The sequence below is a fragment of the Hyperolius riggenbachi genome, chromosome 12 (genome assembly GCF_040937935.1).
Source record: "Hyperolius riggenbachi isolate aHypRig1 chromosome 12, aHypRig1.pri, whole genome shotgun sequence".
NCBI classification, from domain to species: domain Eukaryota; kingdom Metazoa; phylum Chordata; class Amphibia; order Anura; family Hyperoliidae; genus Hyperolius; species Hyperolius riggenbachi.
Genome location: NC_090657.1, coordinates 167,369,123 through 167,388,455, shown reverse-complemented (window position 1 = coordinate 167,388,455; position 19,333 = coordinate 167,369,123). Strand labels below are relative to the sequence as shown.

The following is a 19,333-nucleotide window of genomic DNA, read 5'->3' as shown; positions in this document are numbered from 1 at the left end:
TACTGAACACTTTTGTAACTTAGGCGACTTCTCTTCTCAGTGACAATGCCTCCAGCTGTGCTGAAGGTCCTTTCTGACAGGACGCTTGAGGCAGGGCGAGACAGAACTTGGATGGCAAATTGGGACAGCTCTGGCCACAGGTCAAGCCTGCGCACCCAGTAGTCCAAGGGTTCATCGCTGCTCACAGTGTCTACATCCACACTTAAGGCCAGGTAGTCGGCTACCTGCTGGACCAGGCATTGGTGGAGGGTGGATCCGGAAGGGCTAAGGCGAGGCGTTGGACTAAAGAATGTCCGCATGTCCGCCATCACCATGAGATCGTTGGAGCGTCCTGTCCTTGCCTGTGTGCACATGGGAGAAGGATTACTGGCAGTGGTACCTTTATTGCGTTGTGCTGTGACATCAACCTTAAACGCATTGTAAAGCATAGTTGCCAGCTTGTTCTGCAAGTGCTGCATCCTTTCTGCCTTCAGGTGAGTTGGTAACATGTACCACGGGAACGTTGAGCAGCACAAGCCCCCTGCGATGCCTGCTGCGGTTGTTTTTCTGCCGCCGCCTCCTCCTCCTCCAAAGAAACACCTTCCTCATCATCCGAGTTTGACTCCTCTTCCCCACACGACTCTTCCTCCTCTTCCTTCCTTCCCTGTGCTGCCGCAGGTGTTGAGGAAACATCTAGTTTGATGAGAATTAAACCCACAACTGTTCTTCCCATAACTGTTCCTGTTCACGCTCCTCCACAGCTTGATCCACCACGCTACGCACGACATGCTCCAGGAAGTAAGCGTACGGGATCAAGTCGCTGATGGTGCCTTCACTGCGACTCACCAAGTTGGTCACTCGACGGCATGAGCCTGCATGCATTTCGCATGTGTGTCCAGTTGTTGGGCCAGAACATCCCCATCTCCCCAGACTGTGTCCTTCTACTGTAGTTGTAGAAGTACTGGGTGACGGCTTTCTCCTGTTCTAGCAGGCGAGAGAACATAAGGAGAACATAGCACAGGCCTATGCTCAGGGTTGCTCGTAAACTACTCCAGCGCGAATCTACGCGTCGTAGTACGCAACTACGCATCGTAGTTCGTAGACGAAGTTTAATAACTACACGTACGCATTTCCGCGTAGTCGTAGTCTCGCTATGCGAAGCTTCGCCTGCTACGCGTAGTTGACGTATGTATTGCGAAGTCAACTACGCGTGCGTTAACTGCATCTATATGGATCATTGCACATGCGCAGAAATATTATTGCCCTTTAATACGCATACAATTCCGCATTGGAAGCTGGAATGTACGCTTATATTAGTTTATATTTGCAAATAGGTTGAAGATTATTGTGGAAATTTTTCCGCATAAGGGCATAAGCGGTCGCATCAACTACGCTTCGCACTACGTGAAGCTTGCGTAATTTAGCACGTAGTCTACGAAATGCAAACGTAGTGAAGTTTCTGATTACATAGCCTGTGCTAAATAAAAAATCTTTTGTATATTTACAAGGATTTCGTCATTGAGGTAAGCTACCTCATACTATATATTGTCTTTTAAGTTGTTTTTAAACCCTTTTATCACACCTAGGGCGCCTCTTTCCTCCCAATTGTGCTAAGTATACCCCCGTACCGTTTTGGTCCGAGGGGTGGCGACAAGCCACCGGTGGTTCCTACCACGGTGGACACCTGTTACCTTTTTCCAAAGAGAGTGACCACACCCAGGTCCTGGTCAGGACCACCCTGAGTGGAGTCGGGTTTGTTGTCTCCACCTGCTTCCTGTGGTCGGTTGCCCCATGCAACCCTCCTTTGTGAGTAGTATTTCTATTATTACTCTTCAAATTTCTGTATTGCACTACTGGGCTCCCGTTCTTGTGTCTCCTACTACAGTTTCCTTCTGACTAATACAATGTGCAGTCACACAGTTGCAGTTAACAGCTATGCACGGAGTGGTATATCACACTGCATGCACTCACGTAGGTAAGTGGGTGCACTGTGAACAGGTAGGTATATGCAGTGATGGATATTACAATGTGCACCTGCCACACACAGACAGGTACCGGACAGGCACAGTGACACTGCATGCGCTCACGTAGGTAGGTACGTGCACTGTGGTCAACAGGTAGGTATATGCAGTGATGGGTATTACAATGTGCACCCGTCACACACAGACAGGTACCAGACAGGAAAAACTTTCGTAGCTACAAACAAATTTCTTGCGCTCCTAGTCTCAAATTCTCACATGTGGATGCCTCCTCATTGGATGTGTGCACTGCGACGCTCCGTTGTGGGTTTGCTGGGCAAAGAATCTCTAGATAAAAGAGGAGCGCGCCAGATCATCTGACGAAGGCGCAGAGCGCCGAAACGCGTAATGACGTCGTACGCGTGCTAAGGGTCAAGCCACGCCCACTTCCAGTGAGACGGAACCCAGACGATCGGGACTCGCGCTGCTGGCCACAGCGCGTCATCCTCCACTGAATCAAAGCGGCTGGCTGCCCGCTGACACGCCTTCTTAATCTGTGAACATTGTGAGTATAACTTGAAACTGCAATAAAATTTCCCTCTTTGATGTAACGCACTATGGCGCGCTCCTCTTTTATCTAGAGGTACCAGACAGGCACAGTGACACTGCGTGTGCTCACGTAGGTAGGTGGGTGCACTGAAGTGAACAACAGGTAGTAGGTATATGCAGTGATGGGTATTACAATGTGCACCTGTCACACACAGACAGGAGGTACCGGACAGGCACAGTGACACTGCATGCGCTCACGTAGGTAGGTACGTGCACTGTGGTCAACAGGTAGGTATATGCAGTGATTGGTATTACAATGTGCACCCGTCACACACAGACAGGTACCAGACAGGCACAGTGACACTGCGTGCACTCACGTAGGTAGGTGGGTGCACTGAAGTGAACAACAGGTCGTAGGTATATGCAGCGATGGGTATTACAATGTGCACCTGTCACACACAGACAGGTACTGGACAGGCACACTGACACTGTGTGCGCTCACGTAGGTAGGTGGGTGCACTGTGAACAACAGGTAGGTATATGCAGTGATGGGTATTACAATGTGCACCTGTCACACACAGACAGGTACCAGACAGGCACAGTGACACTGTGTGCGCTCACGTAGGTAGGTGGGTGTACTGTGAACAACAGTGAATATGCAGTGATGTGTATTATAATGTGCACCTGGCACAGTAGTAATTATACCACCAAGGGGCCAAAGGCCAGCTGCGACTGACTGACAGGGCTGTATATAATGCAAGTGGGCCACACACACAAAAAAAAAAAATAGATCACAAGAACAAGATTAGCTCTCAAAAGAGCTGTTGAGGGGTGCTTTTTTTTTAGCAATAAGAATCAGCAAGGAGCAAGCAAACAAGCCTACAAGAGCCTAACTAAACTTTCCCTATAAGTCTCTGCACAGCAGCTCTCCCTTCTCTAATTACTGCAGGCACACAAGTGAGTCCAATGCCTGACGCTGCCTGCCTTTTAAAAGGGGGGGGGGGGCTCCAGGAGGGAGTGTAGCCTGATTGGCTACAATGTGCCTGCTGACTGTGATTTAGAGGGTCAAAGTTTACCCTCATGATGCACTGTGGGGACGAACTGAACTTCCGGAAAAGTTTGCGGTTCTCCGCGATTACGAACTCCGGAAGTTCACCGGGAACCGTTCCGCAGCGAACCGTTCAGGCCATCTCTACACATGATGTGGTGTGATGGCAGAAGAGCCTATCATTGCACCGGGGACTGTGGCCTATCTTATAGAGATAAATTGCCACTGCTACAGGGGAGTGGCCGGGGGAGCAGCTGGGAGAGAGTACTGTGGCAGGGGGGAGCTGCTGGGAGAGAGTACTGGGACAGGGGAGTGGCGAACTGGGAGCGGCGAGGAGAGTACTAGGACATGACGCCCTAGTGTAAAAGCAGCCTCAAAGTAAATGCTTATGTGATCATGCAATATCAGCACCCTGGTAATCCGTTAGATATTACCCCTATGTAGGCCTGCCCTTCTTGTCACTGGGGGACTACTTGCAGTGAAATAGAAAATAATCACCCTTTTCTTAATCATCACTTTTTGTTGCTTTACAGCTTGAAATGAAATAAGTAATTGTCCAGCTGTGTTTACTCAATGCAACTTGTAACAACCAAGTGAAAGGTCTCATTGCAACAGCTCAGAAAAAAAATGAAGATAAAAAAACAGTCACTGGGACAGATAAAGGATTAGCCTCCTTCTAAAAATGTGATTAGTCTTCTTAAAACAGAAGGTATTTGCAATTAGGGATGCTTACCGCATTCCCCGGAATTCCGTTTTCCGTGATTCCGGTTGGAAATTGGTGATTCCGTTAAGTCGCATCGGAACGGAATTGCTATAGTGTTCCGACAGAATTCCGGAATTGCTATGCGTAATTCCGTCGGAATATGGATTTTTTTAAGCCAATCACAAGGAAGACCCTAGAAAAGGCTTAAAGGGAAGGTCCAGGGACTATACGAAAAAAATAAAAATCCCCATCCACTTACCTGGGGCTTCCTCCAGCCCGTGGCAGGCAGGAGGTGCCCTCGGCGCCGCTCCGCAGGCTCCCGGTGGTCTCCGGTGGCGCGCCCGACCTGGCCAGGCCGGCGGCCAGGTCGGGCTCTTATGTGCTCCAAGGCCCGGCACTTCTGCGTCCCACGCCGGCGCTCTGACGTCATCGGACATCCTCCGGGCTGTACTGCGCAGGCGCAGAGCTACTGCGCCTGCGCAGTACAGCCCGGAGGACGTCCGATGACGTCAGAGCGCCGGCGTGGGACGCAGAAGTGCCGGGCCTTGGAGCGCAGAAGAGCCCGACCTGGCCGCCGGCCTGGCCAGGTCGGGCGCGCCACCGGAGACCACCGGGAGCCTGCAGAGCGGCGCCGAGGGCACCTCCTGCCTGCCACGGGCTGGAGGAAGCCCCAGGTAAGTGGATGGGGATTTTTATTTTTTTCGTATAGTCCCTGAACCTTCCCTTTAAAGTGAGACAACAAGATTTCTGCATGGAAATCGGATTTTCAGCACCAATTAGAGGCTTAACAAAAACCAACCAAGAGGATTTCTGCATGAAAATCGGAATTATTTCAGCACCAATTGTAATTGTAATGACCGCCGCGAAACCACCTCTAGGTCCCATAGCCTACGCGACAACTCCTGCTGCTCCAAACCAAACTTATAATGACCGCCGTGGAACCACCTCTAGGTCCCATCGCTTACGCGACAACTCCTGCTGATCCAAACCAAACTTATAATGACTGCAGCGGAACCACCTCTAGGTTCCATAGCCTACGCGACAACTCCTGCTGCTCCAAACCAAACTTATAATGACCGCTGTGGAACCACCTCTAGGTCCCATGGCTTACGCGACAACTCCTGCTGCTCCAAACCAAACTTATAATGACCGCAGCGGAACCACCTCTAGAACCCATAGCCTACGCGACAACTCCTGCTGATCCAAACCAAACCTATAATGACCACTGCGGAAGCACCTCTAGGACCCATAGCCTACGTGACAACTCCTGCTGCTCCAAACCAAACTTATAATGACTGGCGCGGAACCACCTCTAGGTCCCATGGCTTACGCGACAACTCCTGCTGATCCAAACCAAACCTATAATGACCGCCGCGGAACCACCTCTAGGTCCCATAGCCTACGCGACAACTCCTGGTGATCCAAACCAAACTTATAATGACCGCCATGGAACCACATCTAGATTCCATGGCTTACGCGACAACTCCTGCTGCAAAAAAACAAACAAAAAAATAACAGTGGAACAGCCACTTGGTCCCATGGCCTACGTTTTATCAAAAACGAGGTTTCAATTGAGATTACTGAAATTTTTCTGTCAGAACGAGGAATTACGCGTAATTACACAAAATTCCGACGGAATGTAATGGTTACAGAATTCAACGCGGACGGAATGCCGCAATTCCGCAGAATCGGAAATTGCACTTTCTGATCATCCCTATTTGCAATAGTTCAGCTTTAAGTGAGCAACTGTGGTTACCCACAATGCACCACTACTGAATATGCAAATTATCTCTTTATGCCCTTGAATGGAAGGCTGCACATCCAGAACCACTAATGTATAGCAAGCCCATAGCTTATAAATTTTACAGAGCCACATCAAGCCAGTTTAACCTCTTGAATTGTATGCCCAACACTGTGTCAGGCAAGAAAAATTAGCTGAAAGTGGTATGCCCTACACAGTGTCGGGCATGCCACCCAGGAAGTTTTCTTGAGCACCATGTGCTCCCAGAATAGGTTAGCCAGCTATAAGGGTCGCACTATAGGTTAGCCTAGCTATAGGTGGCCCAGTATAGGTTCCCCTCATCACTGATTTCCCCCCCACCCCTTCTCCAGCAATGGCAGGTGGCCGGTGCTGTTACTCACTAGGCCTCTCACCTGCGGTGATAGGCCCACCCACTCCGGTCTTCTCTTTCCACAGTACTGGGACGTGGCATGATGACGTTATCAAGCTGTGCTCCGTTACTGTGAACAGAGAAAACCGGAGCTGGTGTTGTGATCAGCACGGGTGAAATGCACAGTGAGTAGCAGTGCCGGCCGCCCGTAATCGCTAGGGAGGGAGGGGGGATCCTATACTGGGGCACCCACAGCTAGCTAACCTGTACTGTGGCACCTATAGCTAGCTAACCTATACTAAGGCACCTATATCTAGCTAACATATACTGGGGCACCTATACCTGGCTAACCTATACTGGGGTACCTATAGCGGGCAAACTATACTGAGGTACCTAAAGCTTGCTAACTATACTGGGGCACTTATAGCTGGCTAACTATACCAGGGCACCTATAGCTGGTTACCTATACTGGGGCACCTATACCTGGCTAACCTATACTAGGGCACCTACAGCTGGCTACCTATACTGGTGCACCTATAGCTGGCTACCTATACTGGGGGCATGTATGGCTGGCTACCTATTGGTATACCTACTGGGGGCACTTATACTTACCAATGGCATGCTGATCCCTCGTCGTGTTCCGATAGTGACATGTTCCCTGCGATCGGTGTTGATGACGCCAGGGTCACACAGCATCATCAACATCTGGCGGCAAACTATTTTTTTTTTTTTAATTGAATTCAATAAAATAACTCACGGGTAATTCCGAAGAGGGTTGAGCACCACACGGTGGCTGACACAGGACAGGTAATTTATAAATGCACTCATGGAGGGTACATTTTATACACTAGAGGGGGCAGCGGTGAGGCGATTTCATGCTGAAATTGATTAAGAAACAGCCTGTGGTGTATGGACAGCTGGCAGATCTCGAGAAATGTGTCTCTTGGTTGAATCTGTCCATCACCGTTAGATGGCTACCTTTACATTCATATTCATGCAGGTTGAACAGTTGCAGCTCTAAAGTGTAAATGATCAGAGATTTTGGGGAGTAATTTTGAAATTTTAGTTTTGATTTGCTTTAGTGTTTCAAGCTTTTATTATACTCAAGATGTATACTAGACCCTTGGTGACATATTTTGGTAAGTTACAGGAAAAATGGTTATCAAAATTAATTGGATCACTTTTTGCACAGCAATCCATCAGAAACTGAATGCCAGGGAGGTTAAATAGTTCAGCAAAAAAAAAAGAAAAAAAACTAGAGCATTCCAGTGCTTGGTAGTGCAAGTGAAAGCAAATTATCAACTATGGGTGACAAGGTACTATCAAAAGATCTTAGGGATAAAGTGTGGACAGGCACAAATCAGAAGTGGGCAAATAAATTGAAAGACTTTGTGTATCACAAGGAACATAGTAAAGTATATAAATAAATAGTGAAAACTATTTGGTGCTAGTGGAATCTTTCATGAATACTGGATTAGAACATCCCTTGAAACTGAGTGACAGAGCAAGAAGGACATGAGTTAGAGAGACTAGATAGGTGTATGGCAATCTTGAAAGAGTTACAGGAATTTATGGGAAATAGTGGTTATTATGTCCACGTGACAAACAATACTACAAGTACTCCAAAAAATGTGGCTTGTGTGGGAAGTTTGCAAGAAAAGCTACTTCCAAGGAAAGGCTCGACTGAGCGTTGCCAAAATGCACGTTGAAGGTTCTGGGGCGAAAATGAAAAAAAGTGTCAAGGGTATATAATATGATTTTTGGCTCATCAGATCATGAGGCTGATTCACAAAGCCTTTAAAGGGTGTTAATACTGTGGTGCGTATATAGCACACGGCAGTATTAGCTTACTTCCGCATGCAGCATCGTGAGCTCCGCCAATATCGCTACTTGTGGTACTAGAGTAGCGTGACTATTAGTACGTTAATGCGTGTAACTAAAGAGCATTACCATAGCAACAGTTGCGCTTTTGTCGGAGCTCACGATGCTGCATGCAGAAGTGAAGATAATACTGCCGTTATTGTTTTTTGATAAATACAACCCCCTTATCTGACCTAGCTCATGGTTTATTTCTCGACTGTTTAGTTCATGGTTTAGCTCTCCTTATCTGTTTATCTGATGTATTTTCTCTCCTTACAGTTAAGGCACATACACACGCCATACCGCCGCAAACGACGGGTCCGTCAGACTCTCCCGCTGGGCGGACGTTTAGCCGGCAGTAGACCCGTTGTTTGCGGTATGGCGTGTGTACGCGCCTTTAAGGTGAAAGATAAGGAAGCTTTGTTAATCAATCTTGTTGACACTAAATTATATCTCCACCTAAAAGCCAAGACTGCTCACCATCCAAAGAATACCATGGCCCATATGCAATTAACTTTTTCTCCTGAGTTTTCTCCTGGGAATTAATTTTTCATCTTCTATTTAGAATAACTTTTCAGCACTTTGCAATTGAAAAAGTACCAAAAAGTAGATGGAAATGTACTATCAAAACTATTTTAAGTATTTTCTTGCTTGCTGGTGACTTCAAAGGCATTTTATCGACAAGTTTGAAAATATCACTTGGGAGAAAACTCAGAAGAAAAAGGTAATTGCATATGGGCCCATGACTGCAATTGTGAGGTTGCTTCTTTGCACAAGAGCTAGGGGGACTTGTGAGTATAGAAATAAAATGGATGGGCAAAATGCCATCAAATAATTAAGGAAAACCTTTTGCTCTCCACCAGAAAAGTCTCATTGGGAAAAGTTCCACCCAAAGCACATAGCAGAATTCACCTCACCATAGCTGGAGACAAAAACAATGAATGTCCTTCCATGGTCTCATCTGAGGTCAGACCTAAACCTTGCTGGTTGCAATCCAATCTGCAGTCACCATCTAATGTGACTGAGCCTGAACCGCTCTATAAGGATGAGTGGGCAAATATTACATAGTCTATGTATGCATAGTTAGTAGAGAAGTATCCCAACAGACTGTAATAAAAAGAAAAGTGGGTTCCAGAAAGTGCTGACTTGATCCTTTCCCATCTCACTATGTCTGGTTCTTTTTTTTTATATATATATACATTTTGTTGCAGTTATATATCTCACTTGGCTCTTAGTTGCATTGAGTAAAATAGTAAGAAATGTTATTTTTTTGTATGTGTCTCTTCATTTACTCCTGCATCAAAATGCAAATATTCTGAAGTAGAGTATTCTTTTATGTTTTTACTAGAGTCTCTGTATTTTATCGACATTTCTTGACATTTCCCTGCAACAAATGTACCCCCAAGAGGGTTTCATTTATCCCTGGTGTGCTCCCATTCTAGTCTGCTGAGGAGGTGGAGCCAATTCACTTCCTGTCACACCCTGTGTTCAGCAGCTTGTGAATTATGTAGTTGTTAAAACACTGTATGACCCCTGAACACCACTGCCCGTGTGCAAGGCCGGCTTTCTGGGAAGATCACAAAGGCCCAGGCTTTGGGCGGCTGCAGCCTAAGGTGGCACCTGAACATAAAAGATAAAGTGGGTTGCAAAAGTATTCAGCCCCCTTGAAGTTTTCCACATTTTGTCACATTACTGCCACAAACATGCATCAATTTTATTGGAATTCCACGTGAAAGACCAATACAAAGTGGTGTACATGTGAGAAGTGGATCGAAAATCATACATCATTCCAAACATTTTTTTACAAATAAATAACTGCAAAGTGGGGTGTGCGTAATTATTCAGCCCCCTGAGTCAATACTTTGTAGAACCACCTTTTGCTGCAATTACAGCTGCCAGTCTTTTAGGGTATGTCTCTACCTGCTTTGCACATCTAGAGACTGAAATCCTTGCCCATTCTTCTTTGCAAAACAGCTCCAGCTCAGTCAGATTAGATGGACAGCGTTTGTGAACAACAGTTTTCAGATCTTGCCACAGATTCTCGATTGGATTTAGATCTGGACTTTGACTGGGCCATTCTACCACACAAATATGTTTTTTTTAAACCATTCCATTGTTGCCCTGGCTTTATGTTTAGGGTCATTGTCCTGCTGGAAGGTGAACCTCCGCCCCAGTCTCAAGTCTTTTGCAGTCTCCAAGAGGTTTTCTTCCTAGTTTGCCCTGTATTTGGCTCCATCCATCTCCCCATCAACTCTGACCAGCTTCCCTGTCCCTGCTGAAGAGATGTACTCCCCGAGCATGATGCTGCCACCACCATATTTGACAAAGGAGATGGTGTGTTCAGAGTGATGTGCAGTGTTAGTTTTCCGCCACACATAGCGTTTTGCATTTTGGCCAATAAGTTCCATTTTGGTCTCATCTGACCAGAGCACCTTCTTCCACATGGTTGCTGTGTCCCCCACATGGCTTGTGGCAAACTGCAAACGGGACTTCTTATGCTTTCTGTTAACAATGCCTTTCTTCTTGCCACTCTTCCATAAAGGCCAACTTTGTACAGTGCATGACTAATAGTTGTCCTATGGACAGAGTCTCCAACCTGAGCTGTGTAATGATCTGCTCAGCTGTCTGCACGGTCAGACAGCTGTTTGTCCATTCTTTAGGTCTGAGGGCTGCAGGTCTCTGGAAAAGAGATCTGTCTTCGCTTTGCAAGTTTCAGAGTTGCTCTGCTGGTGAGGAATTTGCATACTCTTGTCATGCAAATTGCTTAGCTGCTTCCTCTGATGGCTTGCAATATAAAAGCCATTTCTTCCCGGAGTTCCTTGCTGGTCATGATGGTTTGTTCCTGCTGACTCACCTGGAGTATCAGCCTTTTTCTATTGTTTGCTAAGATTGTCTTGGAGTAACTCATTGGGACTGCACTAGGCATCCCTTCTGGTGCAGTCAGGTAGTATTGTCTGTATTGCCTTGTTCTGTCTCTCTGTCGTGATTGTCTTGTCGCCAGCGGCGGTCGACAGGAAATTGTTCTGTCTGTCTGGGAGTGTAAGCCAGAGCAGCGGTTGCTACTGGCTGCTCCATCTGCCTTAGGGGTGCTAGCCAGAGCAGTGGTTGCTACTGGTAACCCCATCTGTCTGTCTTTTTGGATCGCATTCGCCCTCACGGTAGGGGCCGTGGTTCCTTCTGTATTCTGCCTTAGGGGTGCTAGCCAGAGCAGCGGTTGCTACTGGGAGCCCCGTCTGTCTGGATCGCATTCGCTCTAGCGGTAGAGGTGGTGGTTCCTTCTGTATTCTGTCTGGGAGTGTAGGCCAGAGCTGCGGTTGCAGCTGGCTGCTCCTTCTCTCTGTCTTGTCTGGTACGAACGCTTGCTGTAGGCTCGGTGAGGTAACCGTTTAGCAAGCATTCGTCTTCTCTATTTCGTGTTAGTGTTACGTTGGTTAGTTAGGGTGGCACGCTTATCACTGGGCGCCTAACGCGCGTGTAACAATCGGTGTAACACAGAGAGGGTCTGATTACCGGTGAACTGCAGTATCACCGAGAATACAGAATATACCAGATTATCGATGATCTGCAGTATCACCGATAATCAGATATATCTACTAACCTCTGGACACCTGAGATAACGAGTGAGTGTAAAGTGCAACAGCAATACTTTTGAATACTGCACAGAAGTATGTTCCTTCCGATGGCCTAGACTCTCCCAGGGGAGGGGCTAGGCTGAGAGTAGGAAAGACAGAGCGTGAGTGACACCAGTGAGAGGGTGTCACTAACAGGTCTGGGAACTGCCTCTAACAGTAAGGCCAGTTCTCGAGGTCGGGCAAGCCAGGTCGTAAACACACAGACAGATAAGGTACAGATTCAGGAGACAGATACGGAATCCAATAAACTGGCAGGGTTTGGCAATGGAGTATCAGAATAGCAAGGTACAGAATCAGGAGGCAAATACAGAGTCTAGGAACGAGCAAAGTTTGGCAACAGGATATCAGAAATAGCAAGGTACAGGATCAGAGTTTCAGAAGAATAGTCAGGCAGGCAAAAGGTCATAACAAATAATACAGGTAGTATTCCTAACGTTAAGGTCGTCAACACCTTGATCGTCAACACCTTTGGAAACTATGCTAGAACACAGATACAAACAAGGTCTGAGTGCTACCACATTGTGATCGTAATGCCTGACAACCAGAGAATGACCAGCACCCAGTATATATCCACCTGTGCTCTCCGGCACCTCCCTAAGTGCTGGACCAATGAAATTTGCTGTACTTGTCAGCTGACCGGCCTGGTCAGCTGACCTTTCTCTGATTGCCATAAAAGTTCTGCCTCTCCGCGCGCATGCGCGTCATTCTGAATCTAGGTGGACTATCAGTCCCAGCCACACCAGTACTGCTTTGCAATGTCCCTGCTCACCCATGCGTGCGGTTGGTCGCACCGCTATCAGCACCGGCGGCCGCCTCCCCGCGCTGGGTCAAAGTGTCAGTAACAGGGCCACGCGTGCTAACCGCCGCGTCAACCGCGGCGGTTTTTCCGCGTTCCGCCATGCTCTCCATGGAAACAGCCGCCTCACGCTGAGTAGAGGCGGCTGATTTTCCGCGTTTCCTTACAGCGCGGTGATCGTGTCTTAAACGCGTTCGCTGTTGTGAATGAGTGTGGTGTTCGCGTTTGGCTAGCGTTTGTTATTTTCCTTGATGATCTGCTCTTTGTTATTTGCTGTGTCTTTCTTGCTACACTTGTGCTCTGTCTAGTTCGGTCTTGTGTCGCTATTGGCAATCGCCACTTCGTTTCCGTTGTTGTGTGTTCATCGTCGCTGGGTGGCAACTAGATTGGTGGACACACATACATTCGGTCTCTGTGCTCTTTCTCTTTAAGGGCTATCTTGCCCTATATTGCTTCAACTCGTACAATTCCCACCTGGCATCTGTGGCAGTGCAGAGGTGGTGTTCGTCTGCACTCCACAACTCCATCTGCCGGTGGGAATTGCCCTCTACAGGTGCATAGCACCATAGCTGGTTCTATCAAATTACACTCTTGTGGAGGATTTCCGCAGTGTCAACGCGCCTCCTATGCGCTGGCCACGGAAATAATTCCGCAATCGTTACAAGCTGTAGATCTCTGCAGCTCGTCCAGAGTCACCATGGGCCTCTTGACTGCATTTCTGATCAGCGCTCTCCTTGTTCGGCCTGTGAGTTTAGGTGGATGGCCTTGTCTTGGTAGGTTTACAGTTGTGCCATACTTCTTCCTTTTCTGAATGATCGCTTGAACAGTGCTCCGTGGGATGTTCAAGGCTTTGGAAAACTTTTTGTAGCCTAAGCCTGCTTTAAATTTCTCAATAACTTGATACCTGACCTGTCTTGTGTGTTCTTTGGACTTCACGGTGTTGTTGCTCCCAATATTCTCTTAGACAACCTCTGAGGCCCTCACAGAGCAGCTGTATTTGTACTGACATTAGATTACACACAGGTGCACTCTATTTAGTCATTAGCACTCATCAGGCAATGTCTATAGGCAACTGACTGCACTCAGATCAAAGGGGGCCGAATAATTATGCACACACCACTTTGTAGTTATTTATTTGTAAAAAATGTTTGGAAACATGTTCGATTTTCGTTCCACTTCTCACGTGTACACCACTTTGTGTTGGTCTTTCATGTGGAATTCCAATAAAATTGATTCATGTTTGTGGCAGTAATATGACAAAATGTGGAAAACTTCAAGGGGGTCGTATACTTTTGCAACCCACTGTATGTACAGATATGAAAGAGGAGGATGAAAATTGGCAGCAACATATGAAAATGCGAAACTGATGCCCAAGGAAGCTGTGGGTGAAAGAGGTGGGCTAAAGTACATGGATGATACACATGAAAGAGGGGGCTGCACATGGAATGGGAGGGCGCAGTTGCAAATGAAATGCGAGACTCAACATACTTGTCCTAGGGGCACAAAAAGTATAAAATCTGGCCTTTTCCGTGTGAAGACTTTAGATTAGTTATATTTACAGGATACTGATAGGTTGGCACTGCTCTCACTGGCGTAACAATAGGGGATGCGACCTCTGCCATCGCAGGGGGGCCCGGGGCCCCCCTAGGGCCCGCTCAGGGACTTTTGGGGGGCAGGAGGGGTCGCAGTATAAGAGGAGAGTGTGGCAGATCGGTGGGGAGGGGGTAAATTCACCCCCTCACTCACCTCAGGCTCTCCCTGCAATCATTGGTAGCAGCAGCGGCGGCAGGCTGAAGCTGAACACATTACTTCCTTCTCGCTGGAGGTCTTCCGATCTCTAAGAGCAACTTCCTGTGTAACAGGAAGTTGTTCTTAGAGAATGGAAGACCTCCGCAGAGAAAGAGGTAACGTGTTCAGCTTCAGCCTGCTGCTGCTGCTGCCACTAATGATTTCAGGAGGGGGAGCACTGAGAGGAGAGCCCGAGCTGAGGGCGGGGTTTCCCCCCTCCCCACCAATCTGCCACTCTCCTGCCCCCCAAAAGTCCCTGAGCGGGCCCCGGATTTTTTTTTTGCAGGGGGGCTGGGGATTTCTAGGTACACCCCTGCTCTTTAAAGATGTGGGACAACTACTCTAGAGCAATCCAATTGAGCTGGACCTTGGGAGGGGCCCCAGGAAAAAATGGACTTTAAAACCACTTTAATTTTAAATACCTGTTTAATTTATGCTCAGACTTCTATATTAGACTTATTTATAGTGAACTGGCATTTACCATTTGCTGTGTCTTACCTCGTAATTTAGACATCCCTTGAATGAGATGAATCCCTTTTTCTCATCGATGATGAACTGCACATTTGGGTCATCAGGTGTCTGAGACTTAATAAAATAACTCACATTTGAATTGGGGCTGCTTTCTTCATCCTTGTCATAAGCCAGCATTGTGAAGATTGTATTACCTGAAACAGACACATCCATTTTGTCATAGAGAAAAAAGTAAACATGTCCTCAGGCCATAAAACCCGCTGACACCAAAGGGTGTCACACTAATGACTATTAATTCTACTTCTCTTCTAAGCGTATCTGTGAGATTCCCCCACCGTGCTCCGCTCCTGTAAAGAAGATGGCAACGGGCTCTGAGCACAATGTGAGCAGAGATGAATGTCTACATGCACATTTACAATAAAGATATAGCCCCCAGGTTATTTTCTAAAGACTTAGCTCAAGATTTACAAATTAGAACAAAAACGGCAAAACTAATTTGTTTGCTGTATAAATATTTTAAAAAGCTTTTTGTGGGTCTATGGTGGCTCAACGCTGGGCCTCTTTGTACTTTTGTATTATTTTAATATTTCTATATTTTACTGCTAGGTTATTTATTATTATTTACCAACATGGGCACCAGGTAGTAAACATGATTATAGAATATATGTTTTGTTATTTTTAGTGAAATGGAATGAATGGTCCCTGTTTCTTTTGAAATCTTTAATGTCTTGTAGGAATAGACTGACATGTGTATATATTTCGAAAATACTGGTTATCACTGTATAACGTATATGGCTATGGACATTCTGTCATCACGTCTTATTTTGAGCCCCTTGGAGGACAGGGACACACCAAATGCAACCACCACGGGACACTACATGCAGCATCTGAAAAAATGTTGCTCAAGCGCGATTCAAACCCGACATTACAGACCTCATCCCAAAAATAAACACATGCTTAGCTGAGCCTCAAGACTGGCTGAATAACAACTGACTTAAACTAAATGCTGCCAAAAATCATGTTCTTGTCATTGGAGGCCAACACCAAGCAGCAAAGCAGCTTCACTCACAGTCAGCACCGCTGAGAGTAGGGAACTCAGACCTTATTAGCTCCAACACTGTGCACAGCTTGGGCTTACTGATTGATGGGAAACTTCAGGAATCAAAGTTCATCTGTTGTGAAACATTATGTCAAGGTCCTGTTGATTTTGGCACCAGTGGTTGGTGTGGGCACCTCTAGGGCGTGGAGTCTAAGTGAGCACGGGTCTTTACCAGCGCACCCCACAAAGGATGATGACTTGTTACCCCTAGTGGGTGACAGACTACTTTGCTGCCTAGTGCCCACCAGGTCATGACCCCCAGGGCTGCACCACTGGTGATGAGTAGAACAGGAGGGGTAAACCCTGCTATACGAAAAGAAGGCAAGGCTAGGAGGACAGGCTAGACTGATTGCTGGACTGACAGAAAGACTGGCCTGACTGATTACTGTACTGAAAGGAGGAGCTTCCAACCTTAGTTTATGCCTTCGTCACATCATGGCTGGATTATTACAATGCCCTTTATGTAGACCTTCAAGTAAAGACCTGCATCTAGAACAAAAAGCTGCAGCAAGGCTGTTAACAAGCCAACCCCACTATTGCCACATAATACCAATCCTTTGCTCACTACTCTGACTGCCCATAAAATGGAGTATTCTTTTCAAAATTGGCACGTTAACATTCAAATCCCAACATGATCTAGGCCCAGGATACCTGAATCATGGCAGCTACTACTCTGGACAGGTCTTTCAGTTTTGAGCTGCCATGATTAAATTTGGCAAGACATTCCAGAGGGTAGGGGCAGCATTATAAAAAGCTCTGGCTCCAAAGGTTTTAAGTTGGACTCTGGGGTGTTCAAGTTATTAGATTCTTTTGATCTGAGGTTGTGGGCGTTGTGACACAGTTGCAACAGGTCCTTCAGGTATCACCAAGGTAAGTGATGTCCCCGAACTACCGTATGAACCGGCTCTTAAAAAAAATGGCAGCTCTTAAAGAGGAACTCCCAGTGAAAATAATGTAGTAAAAAAAGTTCTTCATTTTTACCATAATTATGTATAAATGATTTAGTCAGTGTTTGCTCATTGTAAAATCTTTCCTCTCCCTGATTTACATTCTGACATTTATTACATGGTGACATTTTTACTGTGGGCAGGTTATGTAGCTGCTCCTAGCTGTTTTGGCTGTTACAGACAGCTGTAAACAGCTAATTCCTGTCTGTGAACATTGTTACATTGTGGCAGTTTGCCCAGAGTACCGCGGTACTCAGAGCTTCTTGTGGGAGGGGTTTCAGCACAAAATCAGTCATACAGCGCCCCCTGATGGTCTGTTTGTGAAAATCATTATATTTCTCATGTAAAAGGGGGTATCAGCTACTGATTGGGATAAAGTTCAATTCTAGGTTGGAGTTTCTCTTTAAGGCTTGTGCCAAATCACTTCCTGTGGCATTTAGGAACCATTAACCACACTTACAATGCTGTTTATGCTAGCACTATGCAGAATCCTTACACAGGATGATCTCATCAGGAAACCGGATAACTGCCATTTATGAAATGGAGCCCGGGAACTTTATTGTATGGGCATAGTTGTAAATCAGTTTGTGCTTATGATGTAATCCCACTATATACACTTCTATGTAGTACAGTGGGATGTTGTCATGACCATAGATCCAGGATGTCTACAGTCCTCGGGGACTGAGGTCTTCACACATTTTTAGCACAGCTCAAACTAATTGATGGGACTGAATCAGGAAAGGCATGGTTCATCAGGTAGAAAACATTTCTCCATTTCTCAGTACATCCTAAACACGGGCCTGGACATGGCCCTCGAGGACTGGAGTTAGACACCTGTGCCCTAGATAGCTGAAAAGGCAAGTCTGATTTGTTCAAATGTAGTTGCCACCTTTTTCCCCAATTTGCCATCCGGAGTTGGTGGACCTGCACTTAGCCTGTTCTGAAATTCAGGGCTACAAATGCTTGCTTTTTCCGTTTTAGTATTCCAGCAAAATGCATGATAATTTATTGACTGCTGTTAGAAACACATAAAGGATGTTTTTTTCTTCATAAGCAACTAAGTTGATATATAGTTGTGACAGGCACAGTTTATTACCATTACATCAGATAGCAATTTGTGCCTTGCTGTGCAATTAGCAGTAAGCTGAGGAGAGCAAATAAGCTGACCCAACAGCGACGAGCAGATGGTGCATCGAGTCTTCACTCCATACCGTACCTTGCATAGTGCTTTCATTAACAGACACGTAAAACGTCTTGGCTTTGAACTCAGGGGCATTATCATTGATGTCCAGGATCATCAGATGAATGCCAGCTCTTGTACCCTCTTTCTTATCAGTCTTGTTGACGGCGTTAAATTTCCACTGTGTGTAAACAAAACAAACAACAAAAAGAGTAAAAAAAAATTGAAACTGAAGAAGTTGCAAGGAACTTTGGCACAATTTAAGTGAGATTATAAGAGGCAATAGCAGTAGTGAGGTATAACGTGGCAGCTGTCAAGAACAGAGAAATGCGCCATATGGAAAGTTGTGGGCAATTATCTGTTTGAAAGGTGATTGTTTTTAATTGGGGTGCTAAAATATATTTCTGTACAGTATTTTGATTAGAAAGTAGAGTCACTGCTGAGTTCTGCAGAAGACAAAGTGCTGAGAGCAGTTCCTGTGCAAATGCTTAAAATCGAGTTTCTGTCGGCCAAGAAAAAGTTCTGCAAGATAAAGGTTTTCATGCATTCATCACTCTAAAGCTGCATCTACACGCGTAGATGCGGCGGCGATGTTCCTTATCAATCGAGCCGCTGATGCGGCTCGATTGATAAGATCCAACAGGACGGATCTCCCCACCGCCGATTCCCTGCTCGCTCCCCGCGAGGGGACAATGGCAGGGAATCGAGCGGAAGATAAGCAGCGCCGGCGGGGACGAGCGGAGAATCAAATCCGGCGGGCACGGGCCGGGACGCGGAAGAGGCGATCGGGCTGCTAATCGAGCCGCTGGATCGCCGCCTCATCTACACATGTAGATGAGGCTTAAAGGATCTCCTCCCCCAAAGATCCCAGAAATAAAACTCTCTCGCTGATCATCATTTTTTTAATGCATGTCCCCACTGAATGCCTAAAATGGCCCTGAGGATAATTGGAGACATTTCTTGAGTGAAAGACCCAAAGATAATAATCAACTTTAGGAACAAAAGACCCTGTCTGAGAGAATTTGCTTATCTTGGTTGGTATTTCAAGAAATCCGGAAACACCTTCTGGTAGGTCATTTTAAATGGAATTGCAGTTAGTTATTTACATAATTTCTTAATGAAAGCACATTACGTGTACCTGTAGTGAATAAAAATGCCCCTAAAGGGTACTTAGAGCACACAACAGCTTCTACTGCTGGATCCCCTGAATAG

The 19,333-nt window shown here is 46.3% G+C and overlaps 1 protein-coding gene across 5 annotated transcripts in view; it reads right to left on the bottom strand.

The window, feature by feature from the left end:
• Positions 1-19,333, bottom strand: part of LOC137542432 (cadherin-like protein 26) — a 604,516-nt gene that overhangs the window by 280,958 nt on the left and 304,225 nt on the right. For all 5 annotated transcript variants that reach the window (XM_068264331.1, XM_068264330.1, XM_068264332.1 and 2 more), the window contains 2 exons: positions 18,158-18,302; positions 14,923-15,089 (listed from right to left, as the gene is read on the bottom strand). In XM_068264331.1, coding sequence (XP_068120432.1) covers positions 14,923-15,089; positions 18,158-18,302 — 312 coding nt within the window. The remainder of the gene's footprint in view (positions 1-14,922; positions 15,090-18,157; positions 18,303-19,333) is intronic.